The 19,391-nt window shown below is 39.1% G+C and overlaps 1 protein-coding gene across 1 annotated transcript in view; it reads right to left on the reverse strand.

Moving 5' to 3' along the window:
• The window catches only part of ITGAE (integrin subunit alpha E), a 1,198,231-nt gene that overhangs the window by 31,081 nt on the left and 1,147,759 nt on the right, over nucleotides 1-19,391 (reverse strand). The window contains exon 34 of the mRNA XM_044054873.1: nucleotides 17,010-17,090. Within this exon, the coding sequence (XP_043910808.1) occupies nucleotides 17,010-17,090 (81 nt within the window). The remainder of the gene's footprint in view (nucleotides 1-17,009; nucleotides 17,091-19,391) is intronic.

A 19,391-nucleotide genomic window follows, 5' to 3' on the forward strand; every position in this document is an offset into this window, starting at 1 on the left:
ATAAAGTCTGCTCTTCAAAATTTCCCTTAGAACTAGCCAGTTTTTTAGTTTTAGCACTCAAATCTGTTTCTTTGAGCTCAGCACTTGTTCAGTTATTGTAAGCACTTAATAAGCTACAAATTACTACAGCACTCAACTTTCCTCACTTGTCTAGAGGAAAACAGTTTTTAGTACTTAATAAATAAGCACCTATCCAGGCATGTCTATGGGTCAGCTCCTGGTGTTTTCTTCTGTCTACCTGATGAATCTGGGCATCTTGAGGCAATGCAGCAATTGCCTCATGTACAGAGACAACCCTCTCCTCCTACCACCCAACACTACAACCTGTGAGAGATGCACTTATATAGCCAAACTGGAAGCAAATCTCTCTTCACCCAAGACTGGACTAGACAGTCAAGAGGAGAGGGTAAACACTTGCATCACACCACACTCATCACATAGTCCCTCAAAACCTATACCACCAAAACACACACATAGAAACACAAAACACACATTACATTCTTGGAGGATCTCAATAAAAATCTGTCCAAGCAACAGAGACCTCCAAAGCAGAAACACAAGCAATCTCCACCCCCAACACAGCCCAAATGACACACAGCCCACAAAGTCAGTGTACCACCCAACCACAGTCCGTAAGGCATAACAACATACCCAACACTCTAGTCATAGGTGACTCTATAGTCAGGCACACTGATGTTCCACTCACCAGGCTAAACAAGGAGAAAGTTACTGTCAGCTGCCTGTTGGGTGTCAGGATCCACCACATAATGCACGTACTCAGGTCACTCCACAATAAGTACACATATGATTGTCATTGTCCATGTTGGTGTGAATGACCTGAGACGTACCTCCCTGGACTACATGAAAAGAGACATGGAGGAGCTCTCTGATCTTGTAGCCCAGGCAGGAATGACCCTAGCCCTGAGTTGCATCCTGCCATCACCCAGAATGATACAACAGTACAAGGACAAAATGATTGACCTCAACAATTGGCTAAGCTTCTGGTGTCATTCTAAGGGGATTCAGTATCTGTCTGCCTGGAATGATGTGATCAACAGACCAGGATTCTTTGCCAGAGATGGCCTGCACCTGTCCCCTTTGTAATTCCGGATACTGGCTAAGGTTCTTGCCACCCCTATAGTGCCATTTTAGGCAAGGTTCAAATGACAAATTCACCACCATAACAAGTACAAGCAAGCAAAATCTGAGGGTAATGCTACTCAATGCTAGATGTCTAAACCTCAAAATGCACTCACTCGAGGCACTCCTTAAAATGGAGAACATCGACATCTGTGCAGTGATAGAGACCTGGTTCAAGGCTCCAGAGAACACCCCTGCATTACCAGGCTATAATTCATACCACACCTTTCGGCTATCTAACCTGGACCAAAACACTAAAGGTGGAGTTGTGTCCATATTCATTAAGGATATCCACACCTCCAGGCTAGTTGCTCAGCATAATGCATCCAAGATTATCCAAGTGCAACTAACTCTGGGCAAGACCGCAATCTAAATTGTAGCTTGCTACAGATACCCCACCATGCCCCAGGATTCCCACTCCTCATTTCTTGATACACTGGAAAATATTAGGGTACAACCTAACACCCTAATAATGGGCAATTTCAACTACCCTACCATTAACTGGGAAAACTACTCATGTACCAACTCTTTTGCACAATGTTTTCTGGAATTCATACATTCCAGTGCCTTGGATCAACATATCCACACCCCCACCAGGGGCAGCAATACCTAGACCTAGTCATTACCAACATGGGTGACTGGTGTTTCACTCGTTGGTCAGATCCAACCACAAGCTAATCACCCTAGACATTCACATCCCGCCCCCACCCCCATTAGGGAATCCACCGTAAAAAATTTCTCCAAAGCGAACTTCATGCTTCTGAAGACAGAAGTGGCAAACTTCACAACACCCATGCAGATGGATAGAGGTACAACTGCTGAATCCTACACAAATGCACTTTATAAGCACTTACACAAGTGCATGGATCATGCTATCCCTAACAGAACCAAGATACTATCCTCCAAAAAAAGGAAGCCAATCTGGTGGTCCCCTGCCATAAACAAACTCTACAACAGAAGAAAGAAACGGCTGCAAAAAAGAGTAAAATCCCATGATTGCAGGAGCTCCCTGGTCAGCTTCAGTAAGAAGCTGAGATCCCTCATAAAATCCTCCAAAGCTAGTTACGAAAACAAAATTGCCACTGTTTCTAAAGACAACCACAAAGCATTCTATAGCTATGTCAAGAATCTCAATGGCAACACTCAGATCTGCTCTGAGTTACAGCACAATGGCACTAAATATACAGAACCAACTGATATTGCCAACATCCAGGCGGATAGGTTCAGTGCTAACTTTACCCCCGTCTCACCCCTAAAAGGGCCCATCTCTATACCGGAAGAATGCAAAGTTCCTGTAATCATGGCTGCACTGGTAAAAGCTAACAGCCAAGAACACAGCATCCGTGGGACCTGACAACATCCCAGGCTGTGTTCTACATAAACTACAGAACAAACTGGCACCCCACATAAGTACCATGTTCAATCATAGCCTCACCTCAGGCTTTGTGCCCACTGAATGGTGCACAGTGATGGTTATCCCACTCCACAAAGGGGATCCATCACAGACCCTGGGAACTACCACCCCATTAGCCTGACAAGCCTGGTCTGCAAGGCCATGGAACATATCATCATGGAACTTATAAACAAAGACATTGGTAATCTCCAAACTCCACCCAGTTTGGGTTTGTAAAAGGCAGATCATGTCTTCTAAACCTGATAGACTTCTTTGAAGCAAAGCCGTAGATGAGGGTAAGGTGGTTCACACAGCCTATCTAGATCTCGCCAAGGCTTTCAACACCATCCCCCACTCTGTAATTATAGATAAACTCACTAAACTAAGTATAAATCCCTATGTCACAAGATGGGTTGCCAACTGGCTCACTGACAGAACCCACACTGTGAAAGTAGCAGACTCCATATTCGACTTCAGATCAGTGACAAGTGGAGTACCACAGGGTTCAGACCTGGGGCCTCTCCTGTTTGGTATCTACTTCTCTGAAGTACAGGCTAACACAGAAGGTCTTTGGCTAATGAAGTTCACAGATGACTGCAAACTAGGAGCCCTAATTGAAACTCCTAGCGATGTGGACATCCTACAAAAGGGCCTCACTGAGACAGATGCCTGGTGTCAAAGCCATGGCCTCAAGCTCAATGCCAAAAAGTGCATTGTCATCCCTTTTGGTAAAAACTCTGTACCCGTGAACTACCACATAAGCGGTAGTCTACTTAACACCGAAAGTGTGATAAGAGACCTTGGGACACAGGTGAACAGTAATCTCTCCTTTGATAATCACATCGCCACAGTAGTCAGGAAATCCTTTTATGTGACACACCTCATCACAAAAGGTTTCTCATCCAGGAAAAAAGAGGTAATTGTTCCCCTCTACTTGTCACTCATTAGACCCATTATAGAGTACAGCATCCCTTTTGGTAAGTACCTCACAAGACATCTATAACAACTGGAAAGGCCACAAAAATACATCACAAAGAGTATTACTGGCCTCAAACAGATGCCCTACGCAGACCGTCTCAAAAAACTCCAGCTTTCTCCGTTGCATATCGCCTACTCAGAGGCGATCTCTGCCTAACATACAAAGCTATGTCAAACCCAGAGCTTTTGGATATGCTCCACTTAAAGAAATCCCAATCCCTCCAAGCTACACGCTCTAGTACATGCTCTAAGGACCTAAACCTTGTCACCAAAATAAACAGAACATGCTGGAGGGATAGATTCCTGCCCCAGAGACTTCCCATACTCTGGAACAAACTACCTGTCTATATCAAACAAAGCTACTCATTAGCACGCTTCAAAAAAAATCTTGATGAATGGATGGGAAATAGTAAATTCACCCCGGGGATCACTTCTGTGGCTCTGCTCGACAGGGGCACAGGAAAATAATTTTCTTGGGTGGCAAAAGCGAGGGTACCTTTTTGGCTAGGCTTATATAGGCCCTGGGGACAATAGCCTAGTACCTACCTATGTACACATTGGTTTACAAAGTCCATTGAGCATTTGGGAGAAACAGGCAAATGTAGGTTATGTAAAACAGAGTTGGAAAGAGTTGCACATCTTGTTACAGGGTGTGATACACTAATGACAAAGGACCTGCATACTCAAAGGCATAATAATATGGTTTTACTATTGCACTGGGGATTGTGCAAACATTACAATAGTGAAGTAGCTGAGAAGCTTTAGAAATATGAGCCACAAAGCATTATAGAGAATGATGTTTATATCACATAGGATCACCCAATACCAACAGTTCAAAAAAATATATGTGAGAAAATCAGATATAATAGTCCATTAAAAAAAGACAAAAGTAGCATTGAGAAATTGCTACACCCACTGATTACAGTGTCTTACATACAGAGAGATACAAAGTCATTAAATACCAGGATTTGCAGCCAGAAATGAAAGCAATGTGGAAGTAGGACACCAAGACATTTCCAATAGGAGTAGGAGCAAGGGGGTCTCAAAAAAGAATTTACAGTCATATTTAGATATGCTACTGATACATGTAACTCTGTATAATTTGCAGAAGAAGTCATTTCTGGGCACATAGCCCAAAGTGTTTTGACCAGGACCGCAAACATCAAAGATTGAAACAATACTAATTTCATGAACTTCAATCATACTTTGACTTAGGAATGTGGTTCATTCCTGTCATGGTATTAGAAACAAAACAATACTTGGAGAAATAAAAAAGAATTACACTATATAGAAAACTAAATGGTAATCAGGTCGGAACATACTTTTCACTGAATAACATATAAATTATTAAGTAAAGCTACTCTCTACCTTTAAAAATTACACTACCAGAAAGAAGTCTACAGTATATCCTACAAGTCATGACACCTGTCAGCTACAAAACCTCCCACGTGCCATAGCAACAACAGAAAATTATCTGTACTATATACTGGAATTGATGCCGACAGAGTTTATAGTCATTTAGAAGAAAGGTCAATCATGGCAATAGAACTAAAGGGTAAGAAAAGAAAGTCAAATGGAACAAAGGATCATTTGTTGTTAAATAAAGTCATAATGGAGAATTCTAAAAATGGGAAGAATCTTAAGTATGGCATGGATAGATTACTAAAAAGCATTTAAAAGGATCCCACATTCATGGATAAAGGAGTGCTTACAGATGTATAAGATAAACCCTACGCTGATCAATGACATTACAGTGACCATGAAACAGTGGCAAACTACTTCGTGGCAAAGCCACGATAAAAGACAAATTATAATCCCATGAATAAAACTTCAACGATTGATATTAATAGTGTGACTCCTTGTCACCGCTGCTCTTTTGTTTTGCCTTTAACCCATTAAGCTGTCTCCTTAACAGATTAGGTCATGGTTACAGTTTGGCCCCCAGAAAACAACAAAGAATAAAGACTTCTCATATTCTTTTTGTGGACGATTTAAAACTATACATTTCATCAGATGAGGATCTGACAGCACAACTGCACATGTTCCAAACTTTCCTAGATAACATAAGAATGTCATTTCTGCTTGATAAATGTACAAAAGCAACATTTAAACTGGAAAGCTGCAGCAACAAGAAAATATCAGCCTGGGAGAAGAATGTGATATAAAGGAACTAGAGCAAGAGGGAGTGTATAAATATTTGGGAACTGATGAAGGATCGACAATAAAACATTAGCAAATGTGAACAACTCTCAGTAAGGAATATTTTTAGAAGATTAAAATTAATACTGGAAACAGTTGTGAAATCTAGGAACAAAGTCCAAGCTATAAACCAATTTGCTCTTCCTGTTCTAACTAACAGTTTTAGGGTGACTGACTGGCCCAAAAGGTACTGGATTAGTTGGACAGCAAAACAAGAAACATGCTTCAAGCTTATTAAATGATATATAAAAATCAGTGTATATCATTCCTCATTCTGAAGTAGGTATAGGTCTCCTCGAAATTGATTACATGTATAGACTAGATCTGCAATCATAGGACTGCATACCTATCTGCTGAATTCATCACATCCAAACACAGTGAAAGTTTTAAAACATGACTGTATTTTGCATAATTTGGCCTCATTAAGGGCTGATCATTCCTGTTAAAACTGGTGGACTTCATCTTCTTCGCCAAAGCCTAGATGAAGACAAAACAGTACTTACTGCCTATCTCGACTTGGCCAAGACCTTTGACACAATCCCCACTCAGGCTTCATTGAGAAACTCACCCAGTTTGGGATTAACCCATACGTCATTAGCTGGGTAGCCAACTGGCTCACTGACAGAATGCATACAATCAAAGTTGGAGATTCCACCTCTACCAGCAGACCTGTTACCAATGGTGTTCCACAAGGTTCTGTGTTGAGACTCCTACTGTTTGGAATATATTTCTCTGAAATCCAGGTGAAAATAGATGGCCTGTGGCTTACCAAGTTCGCTGATGACTGCAGACACGGTGCAATCATAGAACTCCCCAACAATGTCAACATTTTACAAAATGGTAGCAATACACAAATATGCCCAGCTGTCACAGTAGGAAGATCCACTCCTCAGTAAATGATGCACAAAAACGAGTCTCTTCAATAAAACCAATGCTGAACTTTATTGATACAAATTAAAATCTGAGATAAGTGCTTTCGTCCTGACCACTTCAGAACTTCATCAGATAATAAATGCAGCTTCTCAATACCATTATATAGACAAAAATAATCAGTTAAACACGTCATAAACAATTAATGAAATGTTTAAAATAAATAATAATTTAAACATGTTACTTGAAGAATTTGACAATCAACTGTCCAAAATCAAGTGCTTACAGCTTGATAACGCCTATTTTTCTGAATGCATTAAAGAACATATTGCCCCTAAGGGAATTAGAATGTGGCATTACCCCAGTGGTTTAAAAGCAGGGTCTGATTTGCATAAAGAACTTATGGCTCTATTTGATGACCACGGGGTGGAATATATGAAAGTTATTATCAAAAGTAATGACATTATTATTAATGATTTAGTGGCTGATGTATAAGAACTTGATAAGAATATTTGTGAACATATGCAATATGAAGAGTTTAAATATGAACATATACGTATATTTCACAGCATTGATCAGTTGTCTACTTCTATTACAGCTCATAAAGTGAAAAAGCTTAATAGGGACAAAAATTATTATCGGAAGGGATGGGCTTATCCCAAACCCTCTCCATCTCAGGAATGGGGTAATAAGTTTATAGATCATTCTATAATGATATTCTATAATGATATAATGATATTCTATAGTGCTTTTAAGTACTAGGTTAAGAAACGAGTCTGTTTCCTTTATGGGTTTATTGCAATAATTGTTTGCTGTTTTTAAATGGATTGATAATTAAAGTATGAATTGGACAGGGTATATATGTTTGTAATTAACTTTAATTTGTTGTTATGACGCTGATGAAGACTTTTGTCGAAAACGTACTAGGATATTTGCGTTATTTCCTGTTGGTGTGTTACTTCGAATTGATCCAATAAATCCATCTTAGTATTCAGTTGTGTTGCGGGCTTCCTTTTGAGTTTGTTTGGGCAATATTCGACATTTACCAGTATTAATAATCTTTTATCCCCAGGCCAGTCTATTACATCTATTACACCTAACCCTCAGGACTCTAACCCAGAGAACCCCACACAGATAGCCAATGACTTTAATTCTTTCTTCACTAATACTATCCAAACTCTTGCTAGTCACCTATCTCCCGACACCTCAAAGCTACTCTCAACTACTTTAAATACACCTCCCTCCATTCACCTACAACCTGTTTCTACCTCCTTTATCTTATCACTGTTCCAAAAATTAAAACCTACCACCCCAACTGCAGATAAACTTCCGGCAGAATTCTTGCAAATAGGAGCCAAAGCTATTGCCTATCCCATTTCTAGTCTGATAAATAGGTCAATAAATGAAGGAATCTTCCCTTCTATCTGGAAGATATCTCACATCATCCCTCTACACAAAGGGGGAAACTCTAACGATTACTCAAACTTTCGCCCCATAGCACTTCTATCACCTATAGCTAAGATCATGGAAAAATGTATCCATAAACAACTACTTAATCACCTTCGCCATAACAACCTACTTGCTAACTGTCAGCATGGATTTAGACCTTCCCACAATATCACCACTGCTTTACTCTCCTTTACCAACTCCATCAACTATAACCGTAACAACAATAATATATCATCTTCAGTCTTCATTGACTTATCTAAAGCTTTCGACATGGTTAACCACAAACTTCTTCTGCACATACTAAAATCTCTCTCACTTGATCCTCCTTCCTTAACTTGGCTTACGTCTTACCTTGAAAACCGTCAGCAGGCAGTACTCTGGAAAAACTCACTATCTAATCTCCTTCCTATCTCTCTAGGTGTACCTCAAGGCTCTATCCTAGGCCCCTTCTATTTTCTATCTTTATTAACGACCTCCAATCAGCTATCCCAAACACTACCTGCATACAATATGCAGATGATTTGACTATAATCTGTACTGCTACCTCTCAAACTGAACTCCAGTCTCTTACCCAAAAAGCTTTTACCTCTGTTGAACAGTGGTTCTTAGACCGTTGCCTACTCCTCAACCCTAAGAAAACCAAACTGTTATTGTTCTCACCTACCCATAAATCTACCCCACTAAACTTCACTCTCACTTCCACTGATAGTACTGTTCCAGATTCAACTACAAAATTATTAGGGATAACTATTGACAATAATCTCAGCTTTGACGCTCATATCAACAATACATTAAAATTAGTTAATAAAAAAATAGGATCCCTTTACAGAAGCAAACCCTTCCTTACACCCATAGCAAGGACCACATTAGCCAGATCTCACCTAATCTCTTCTCTTCTATATGCTTCCCCCATTTACACTAATCTTTCCAAAAACAACCTTAAGAAACTAGCTACATCTTACTATAATATTGCTCGATTTGCTACAGGATCCCCATTTAGAACTCACCACTGCCTGAACCTAAGACAACTAGGTTGGCTTGAACTTCCTAACCAGCTTGTACTTCAACAGCTCTTAATAGCTCACAAGATTCTATACTACCCAACTAAAATACCAATACTCTATAACCTCATTTCACCATACAATAACCTGAAACATCTATGTTCTTCTAACAAACTACTGATTAATATTCCCAAACCCAAAAACTTTGCAGGTGACTCCCTCTTTTCAAACTCTGTTGGAAAAATGTGGAACAAACTCCCCTCTGATATCTCATCTTTATCCTCTCTACCACTTTTTAAAAAGCAACTGAAAATGCATCTTAATAAACACTGGCTTTGTTCCTGCACCAACCCAGATTAACTTTCCTTCTTCCTCTCTCTCCTTTCTTCTTACATGATTCGTTCTTTCTCTTCTCCTTATATCCTGATAGCTCTCCCTCTACATAACATCTATGCAGATATATGCTATCATATATACACTGAATGACTTTTGTAACCCAAAATAACTCTGTTTATAAATTTTAATCTTGTATTATCTTTTCTGTATTTAAACTTGTAATGACTGTTGGTGCTTATCTCCCTGGGCCTCTACTGAAAATGGACATGCATCCAGCTAGACTAGCCCGGACAACAAATGTAAAATAAATAAAATAAATAAACAAATAACTCTCCAGTTATGCGTAGATATATATATATATATATATATATATATATATATATATATATATACATATAAGCATTCATCTCAAAATATCATTGGCTCCCTGCACTGCACACAATGACAGACTTCCAATAATTCATGTTTAAAAGAAAAGTTTACAAAAAAAATCTAAACTTTATAAGACAAACTGGTTCACTCTAGAATCTTTGCCTGAGTTACTTCCATAATAACCTCTACTAGTTCCCACAAATCAGCCCTCCGTACTCTCCATTCCTCTGCTTAACACTTACGGTCATACCCCGAACAGCCATGTTTTCTAAACATTTTGCCATGTACCTTGTAGTATACTTTGTCACACCAACATCATTACCCCAAATCAGCATTAAAGACTCATCCCTTAATTCCTTCATTTTTCATTTCTTCCTTGCATCTTCTAAAACTCCAAAAGGACACAAGATTTCTATGTTACCCCCCCCCCCCCGGCACATTCACACTTTAGCTAACCAAATAATTTTTCAGTGACAATCTGCTGTATTTTGACTTTCATTTACCACATTTTTTCCTTTTGTTCACATCAGTGCTGTAGCATTGTTTTACATCTACCATAAGCAGTGCATTCGGCTTTACTTACCCTTCTACTCAGTCTCTGCAATAAAACTTCAATTCTTGTTTAAAGTCCTTCCACCATTCATACCTGTGCAGACGCAGGCGCACACACACACACACACACACACACACACACACACACACACACACACACACACACACACACACACACATTGTATATAGCAGTTTTCCTTTCCTGAACAAAGTTGGATATGCAGTCATGATCAAATGTATGCTATAAAAGCAAAGACACATTTAATTTTCACATTTCTCTGCCTCAGACTTCTTACTCTACACCACATTTACAAATACTGTTTTATGGACTGTAAAACCTGTAAAATCTATTTATTTATTAACATATGTATCATCTGCAATTATAAAATGCATGATTAATGCATGATCAGTTTAGCCCATTAAAAAGTTATATCTTTGGGAGCTGCAATAGATTTGAATCCAATATTTTGATATTTTCCCAAGTATTTCTCAACAGCCAAATGTTTTACACTTCTTCCATCTAGAAAACTTCAGTCCCTATACCATAAAGTATTTTTTGGCAAACAAAAAATGTCCCCCAACTTTATCAATTTCTAAAAGATGCTGCCTTGACTGACAGCCACATGAAAAAAAATCTCACAGAAAATATATTTCATGATAATTAACATCAGCAATTAATGTTTTCCTTTCACACAAATGCCAGCTTTGAACTACCAGCCAGCAATACCCCCTTCAGACCCCTTAAGACCCAAGAACATCCATCATCCCTTATAGAACTTAGAACCTGCATATGTCCATTAGTAATACAGTAAAAACTGCAAGAAAAGCTCATCCAAGCTAGAGTTTTCACCATGTGATACCTTAAAAAACAATAATGGAGGCCCATCACATATATGCAAAGACCCCTTAAGAACATTAAGTATTACACTTACATGGCTTCTGAATGCCCATGATTTTTTTTACTTTTTAAGTCATTGTGGTTACATACAGGTCAATAAAGCCAAACCACACTACCTGTGAATATGCACATTTCAGTCTTTTGATTGAACTCATCAGTACAACATAATTGGAGAGTCTGGTTATGCTTCGAAAACACAGGGACTTTAAACCCGGCTGATGTCCATACAAATTAAGGTGTCCGCAAAATATCCAACTAACACCCAAACCGAAGGGTAAAAAAGTCACACAGACAAAACATTCTGTAAAAAATGTATGAAAAAGTAAGCCAAGCTAGAGTTTTTACTCTGTGATACCTTAAACCTCCTGTAATGGAGGCTCATGTGATATATGCAAATGATCCCTTAAGGACATCAGCTGTGCTTAAAGACCATGTATTTCTGAAGTATAGCCAAACTATCCACTTATGCTGTGCTGACGGACTTAATGAAAAGGCAGAAACACACATGTACACAGCTAATGTGGTTTGGCTTTATTGGCCTGAATGTAACCACAAAGATTTAAAAAGTAAAAAAAAAGTCATGGACATTTAGAAGCCATGTAGCTGAAAAACTTGATGCTAAGCAAGAGTGCTCATGTGTGTGGGAGAGGGGGGACTTATTGTGCATCTGGCCACCTGACTGATGAAACAGCAGAAGGAGCATATTTATTTATTTATTTTTTGCTCTTGAAAAGCTGGGGGGATGGGCCACTGGTTCATTGTACCGGCAAAGAGCACTAGTTGAGCCAGCTATACTTCTGCTTGCTCGAATTTTAATATGTGTTCGGGCAAGGTGTGGCAGCTCCACTCTCTCTACATAGCAACTCATAAGACACTGAAGTCCCTGTCTCTGACACTGAAGTATTGGAATGCAATGAACTCAGGTGCTTCCTCCATGTTCTGTATACCTCACTATACTTTTTTACACTGCTCTGCAAACACCACACCTCTGCATAGTAATTTTTACATGACCCTGTTTTCCACAGTTACAGCAGGACTTAAACTGGCCAAAATAAAAAAGGACCCCTTTTCCAGAAACACAAGCAAAACTGTTAGGTAAATGATGTACATATGCGTATTTTACCATCACCTTCACATTTCATCTACCATTCCAAAAAACCTTTAGTATCAGTAACAGGTTCAGCTTCTTCCAGAACCACATAAAGACTGCAGGCAAACTTTAATATCAACAGCTGACACAGATTCTGAGATGAAACATTTATTTGCTTTGTCAAATTACCATAATGGGGGGCATAGCTCTCAACTTCCCATCACAAAAAATCTGGACAAAGCTAAAAATAATGAAAGGGCAAAGCCTCAAAATAGTGACAAATGTTAAATAGTGTGCTTATAGTGTTGCTATAAAAGGTCTTGTGTTACCCTACATTTTCTGAAGGATATGAAGTCTGAAATGCAAATGCCTATCATTATTTAGGAAATTCAGTCTTCACTGATTTGCCACAAAAATAAAAAAAAAACAGGAATGTTATGAGGAAAAGACCAAAAATATGAGACAAAAATATGGACATTCTGTGAAAATCTGGACAGTTTAGAGGTTTTATGGGGGGAGGGGGTATAAAGTATTTCCACAGGACTCCCTGTGCTTGAAAGTATTAATAGCAAAAGAAATTTTGCAAAACAATTTTTGTCCTGAAGCTTGGTTCAAATGTATGCCTTCCTAATATATACAAAAGAGTATGCACAGCTCCACGATATAGACTATACTATTCTTTTAAAAGATACCTTGTCAAGGTATTTCATCCACTGTTTCTTTTTTTTAGAGTCTAATAGTAAACCTTGCAATACTAGAGGCTTTATTTTTACAGGCAGATTTAACATTGTTTGTAAATGTTTTGGAACCATCTGCATCCTCCAGCATTTTTCTACTGTACTGCTTCAGGCGATGTCCTAGTTACTTGACAGCCAGTCATAATTCAATTCGATACACTAGACATTGGTACAGAAATGCTGGGAAAAGCAGTGCTTGATGGTTCATCAACATTATCAGAAACTTCTTCTTCTTACAACATGGCTAAATCCGATTAATTTGCCCAGGAAATAGAATCCCAAACTTGAGATCCACCACTTCTCAACAAAGTCAAACATCTTACTCCAAAACTTCACTTTCTTTAGTTTTTCTTCATAAAGAATTCATTCAGATATAGAGTCTCACCCTCTCATCTCAGTCAGCATGTCTTCTTCTGTCCTATTGGCTTATGCAGAAAGATCCATTCACAGGTAGAGAGGAGAAAGTGGACTTTGTTGGCATTATAGAAACATTGGCCAATGATAACAGGGGATGGGACATGAGGGAGCCTGAGTATAGAATGTCTAGGAATGCCACATAAGGGAACAACAGAGATGTAGTCGGAATCTACATTAAAGGGGGCTTCAGATGTGATGTCAGAGGGGAGCAATAACACTAAACCATGTATGTGGCAAAGATGCAGCCAGGGAAAGAGTCTAGGTTAAGTACCATGGCAGTTAGGGTAGTGGATGGGGGAGATACTGTAGAACAATTAATTTTTTATAATCCACCAAAACCAACAACGGAGCAGGATCAGTAAAAGGATGAGAGAATAAAAGAGTGGGGTAGAATGAATAGTGTATCTGAATTTACCTCGATCAGACTGGGAGATTTTCAGACTTCATGCCTAGATGGAACAGGAACATACTGAAGCCAACTGATTCAGGACTATACCAGAAAGGATAAAATTCGGGATGTAGTCCTAGCCAGTGTAAAGGGTTTAATCATTGTTTAGTTTAAGTTAAGGCAACATTGGTCAACAGTGATTGTGTTACTGTGTGGCTTAGCACCGGGAGGAGGGTAAAAATTAAGAGACAAGATTATATGGGATTTTAGAACAGAGGATTACCTTGTACTGGGACCAGTGGTCAAGAATGAGTTAGGAGACAGAACAAACTGAAAGAGTAAACAGTTTGTGGGAATGAGTTAGGTATGTAGTGCTAAGGGCAAAAGACAAGGGCAGGAGAAGGAGGTAAAAGGGTAAAAAGAAAAGAAGGCCAATGTGGCTACCTAGAAAAGTGAGCAATTAGAGAAAATGACAGGACTTCAAGGGGTAGAAAGGAGAGGATGGGGAGGTAGAGGAAGCACAGTATAAGGAGGGAAACAAAAAGACAATATTGATGAAAAGGACGATGAAGGCTAAATTTGAAAGAGAATTAGCAGAAGGGAAGCAAGTGCTTTACAGGTGGAAAGCAGAAAGAAGGATGGGAGGCGAGGACAGAACTGGTAGGCTGAGTAAAGATAGAGAGATCACAGAAGAGTGAAAAAATTTATTGAAAGAAGAGCAAAGAGAGTGTGTCATGCATAGAGGGAGAGAGGCAGGGCAGAATAGAGAGATGAGTGGACAGACAACAAGATCAACAGGGAGTAGGGTCACTGGACACTTGCTGCTCTTAGGGAGGCTAAAGGTCAAGGGTCATGAAACTGGCTGCTCTCAGGGAGACTAAACACAATGGTCATAGGAAACTGGCTGGTCTTAGGGAGGATAAAGTACAATTGTCACAACTGGGCTGCATTTTTCTGAGTTCTAGAAATCTGACCAGTGGGTTGGCAGTGCCCCTAATGGACATCTTCAACAGATCACGGTTTATTGCAGAAATACCACAGGACAAGAGCCCAGCAAGTGAGTGATGCTTGCAAAATGGGAGAATCAGAAAAAATCTGATGAACTACAAGACTGTTAACTTTAACAACAAGACAGCAATCTCCCAGAACAGCAACCAACTTGGTTTCATGGCCAATAGGAGTTGTCACTTAAACCAGATCCAATTTTATGACTAGGTTACAGGTCATTGTGACAGTGGAGTGACCACAGACATAATCTACTTGGACTTCAGTAAGGTCTGTGAGTTGGTCTCACAATGGATGCTGCTAAGAAAACTGGAGGAGTACAGGGTAGAACCAAGACTAAGGAACTGGATAGCTGTATGGTTGAATGGTAGGATTCAGAAGGTTGTGTTCAGTGGAACAATACTGTAATGTAGCAAAGTGGCTACCAGAGTAATGCAGGAGTTTGTCTTGAGTCCATTACTCTTTAGTGTGTTTTTCTCACACATAAATGAGAAAAAAATCAGGATTAACCTTTGTAATGGTGACGCAAATATGTGTCAAGTTGCATAGGATGAGGAAAGAGTCTAGCAAAGGACCTAAAAAAGGCTGAACAAATGGGTAGAAAGGTGACAGTTGAGGTTCTGCATAAATAAATGCAGAATGCTGCACTTAGGTCTCAACAACCATGATGTGGAGTATGAAATGGGGGAAATGCAACTGATGGTGATAAATAAGTAAATAAGTAAGTAAATAAATAAATAAAATCAGTTAAAGCATTTAGTCATGTTAGACTGAACCAATGGGTTCAGATTGAGATGATGGGGTAGCAGCAAACATAATGCTGTGAAATATTATTGGAGGATTGATTCCATAAGTAAGGAGGCAATGTATCCACTCTACAGGGCCTTGGTTAGACAGCACCAGAGTACTGCATGCAGTTCTATGTGGTATATAAGGAAAAGGTCATTGGATTACTGAAATAAATCAGAAAAGAAGAGGAAAGATCAGTGGGATGTGGGAAGGAATATGATCAGAGGTTAAAGGAGCTACAGCACTTCTTACTTAGGACCAAAAAGACAGGGGGAACATGATATTGGTGCAGAGGATCATGTTAAGGAAATGAATAGGGGTCATTCTTTACAGGAAGGGTGGACAGGGAAGGAGGAAGTACAGACAGTGGACTGGATGAAATAACTACTCTTTGAATCTCTGCACATAATCTTTCCATACAGAAAGTTGTTGGCCAGCAGAATGGGACTACTGGAACTGAATGGGTGGTGGAAACGGAATTCATAGAAGGATTCAAGTGGCTATGGGACAGGTAGAAAAGGGGTAAGGGAAAGGTAAGACTGCAGGAGAGTTTGAATGTTAAATGCATTTAAGAGGACGGACTTGATAGACTTCTCACCTCTTTCTCTCAATTAAGCAAGTGCAATATAATGTAATATGTTGATACCATCAGTATGAAAACACTTCCTCTTCTGCCTTCAAGTGCAATATATATTAATGTGTATGAATCACTCACTGCATTTACCACCACCAATGATTCAGGCTAGTCTTTGCAAAATAAGGTCTTTGGACCAGCCCACCTACCCAGTTAAAAAAAATCAGTAAGTAATTAAATAAAGAACCCGTATGATTCAAAGCTTTATTTAAGACTGCCTGTGTACAGTGGACAAGAAGGGGCAAAGAGATAGTGAAAAAAGAATTTACAGGGAATAAGTTCACAGTTGGACCAAGATGTTGAGATCTGGTGGAGAACACGTTAAAAAATTCAGAAGTCATCTGCAATATGGTATGGGTAGAGTTGTTATCTCTAATACTTACTCATTCCTCGGGTGACCATACTGACTTATTAGGAATCTACGACAATGACATGAGTTTTGGACTGAAGGTGATATTAGTTGGAAAGAGTAAGTATATTTAAAATTAATAGGTAACAACAAGTTCCTTCATTTAGTTGTTATTTTTTGCCATTGTATTTCAGCTATTTAACTTTTGTCTCTGCTTGTTAAGCGTCATTTATCAATGATTTCATTAAATATAGAAACAGATTAGTGTATTGCCATCTTCACAGTACATACATCATAAACAAAAATAGCAGACTTTACACTCTTTGATGGTGATTATTGTCATAAAGCAAGTTATAAAATACTTGAGATAGTCAGACCTGCTTTTCGTAATTTAAGTTTTTGAAGTACTTACTGTTTCAGATCTACCTCAAGGATATGTTGGACCGGGAAGCAGCGAAGCTCACTGATTGGCCCAGCTTTATTTTTATTTGTACTGAAAGAGAAGAAAATAATCCAAACATAAGCAGAAAGTAAAAACTGGTGTAACCTAGAAGCACCAATGTACACATCTCAAAAGCATCAAAGAATTACACTCACAGTTAAACTCCAACGTCATACTTAGAAGCAAATATCAGCCTTTTCTACTTAAACTCTTGCACATTTTTTGTAGTTTCTGAATTTTTGGCAGACGGCTAACTAGGTTGGTGAAGTTATGGTATTGCCTGTCTTCTATAGTTCTAATACCAGTAGCAGACCAGTCACCATTCTCAGAATATTGCACAGAATAATGTACAACAAAATCCATTACTGCAGGACAGTTAAACGTAATAGTATGCATGGGAGTGGAAAGGGATATTTCATCAACTAAAATGAAACCCAGAAATCATTTTATATAATCACATCTAGCAAATCAACTACCCTGAAGATTTAGAATATCCAGATAAATGCAACATATCCTGCTGATACAGAATTTCAGCTGCAAATAAAATTTAAAAAAAGTCCTATATATTCAACATAGCATGTACACACATACCTCTCAGCTGTACAGATTTTCGCAGAATGTCCACATTTTTGCCTCATAATTTTGGTCTTTTTTTTTTTTTTTTTTTTTTTTATAAAATTGTAGTTTTCTGACAAATTAGTGGCAAATCACTAAAGACTAAATTTAGAAAACAATGACAGACATTTGAGTTTCAGACTTTATGCCTTTCAGAAAATTCATGCTAATGCAAAACCTGTTATTTTATCAACTTTCCAAGTTTATAAAAACAATATTTAAAAATTGTCCCTATTTTTGGGCCTTTATCCCACTTTTATACATGGCTTTGTCCAGATTTATTGCTATAAGAGGTTGAGAGTTATGTGTACACAGGATGAGGGCCACACTATCTAAAATTTGATTCTACTCACACAAAAATGGACTCCACCACCAGGATTTAAAACAAGTATAAACTTGTATATAAATATTTAATATATGCATTTCACTTCCAGGTTTTTTTATCCTGAAGATAGAAAATTCATTAGCAACCTTCATCATAGCATTACATTTATATAGTCTAGGATGTTATGAGAATGGCAATCTTTTCATAATGACAGTTCTTGATATTCCCATCCTGTTGTGTACTGGGGTAAAGCTCTGACATCCAAGTTCAGTTAGCAGCTCAGGACATTTGCAGGGAGCACTTCCCTTGTGCACATACACTGGCTAGGGTTCGTCATCATGAATAGGCACATTTCTCACAGCAGGCAGGATGCAATGAAGCTCAAAATAGCCACTGCAGGTGGGGGGGGGGTGCTCTAAGGAGAAGGATAGATTGCTGCACTGGCCAAGGAAACTGTTTGTTGCCTGCCATCAGATTGTCACCATAGAGAGAATAATTGAGTTGATAATGCCCTCCATAGGATCATAGGAAGTTACTAGGCTATTGGCTCCAAGGCCCTTATAAGCCTAGCCAAGACTTTAGCCCACATTTAGACAAGTCAGCACTCGATGCCCCTGTCCAGTAGGGACACAGGTCGAATCCCAGGGGTGTATTTTCTGTTTTCCATCCAGTTATCCAGGTTGTGCTTAAAAAGGGATAGTGAGGCACTCTGCTTGATGTGGAGAGGGAGTCTATTCCACAGATGGGGGAGCCTCTGGGAAACAAATCTGCCCTACCAACAAGTCCTATTGATATCACAGACCAGGTTGAGGTTGTGCTTACGGGTTACTCAAGTGGAGCTTGACTTGCAGATATGCAGCAGTCCTATCAAGGTGGGGTCTGAGATTGCTTTGTATGCCAGACAGAGGTCACCTCTGATGAGTCTGTATGAAACTGAGTAGAGGGACAGGGCTTTTAGCCTATCTGTGTATGGTAGATGTTTGAGGCCCTGGATTCTCCTGGTGAGGAACCTCTATGGCCTGTACAGCTGCTGCATGTGCTTTGCAAGGTACATGCTGAAAGTGGTGTTGTACTCAATAATGGGCCTTATAAGGGAAGAATACAGGGATGTTATGACTTCCTTGTCCCTGGATGAGATACCCTTATTTATGAAGTGGGCCATGTAGAAAGCTTTCTATACAATGGAAGCAACACGGTGGCCAATGTCAGGTTGCTATCAACCTGGTTGCCCAAATCCTTCACAACTGACTGCATGCTTAGGATGTTATTAATGTGATAATTTGTGGGGACATCATTTTCCCGAAAGGTTCATGGCCCATACCTCTCAACCTCTTAGCACAAAAAATCTGGACAAAGCCATAAATAAAGGGGGACAAAGGCACAAGACTAGGGACACACTCCAAATATTTCTC

The sequence above is a fragment of the Protopterus annectens genome, chromosome 13.part0 (assembly GCF_019279795.1).
Source record: "Protopterus annectens isolate FY-2018-M chromosome 13.part0, PAN1.0, whole genome shotgun sequence".
Classification (NCBI taxonomy): Eukaryota; Metazoa; Chordata; order Ceratodontiformes; family Protopteridae; genus Protopterus; species Protopterus annectens.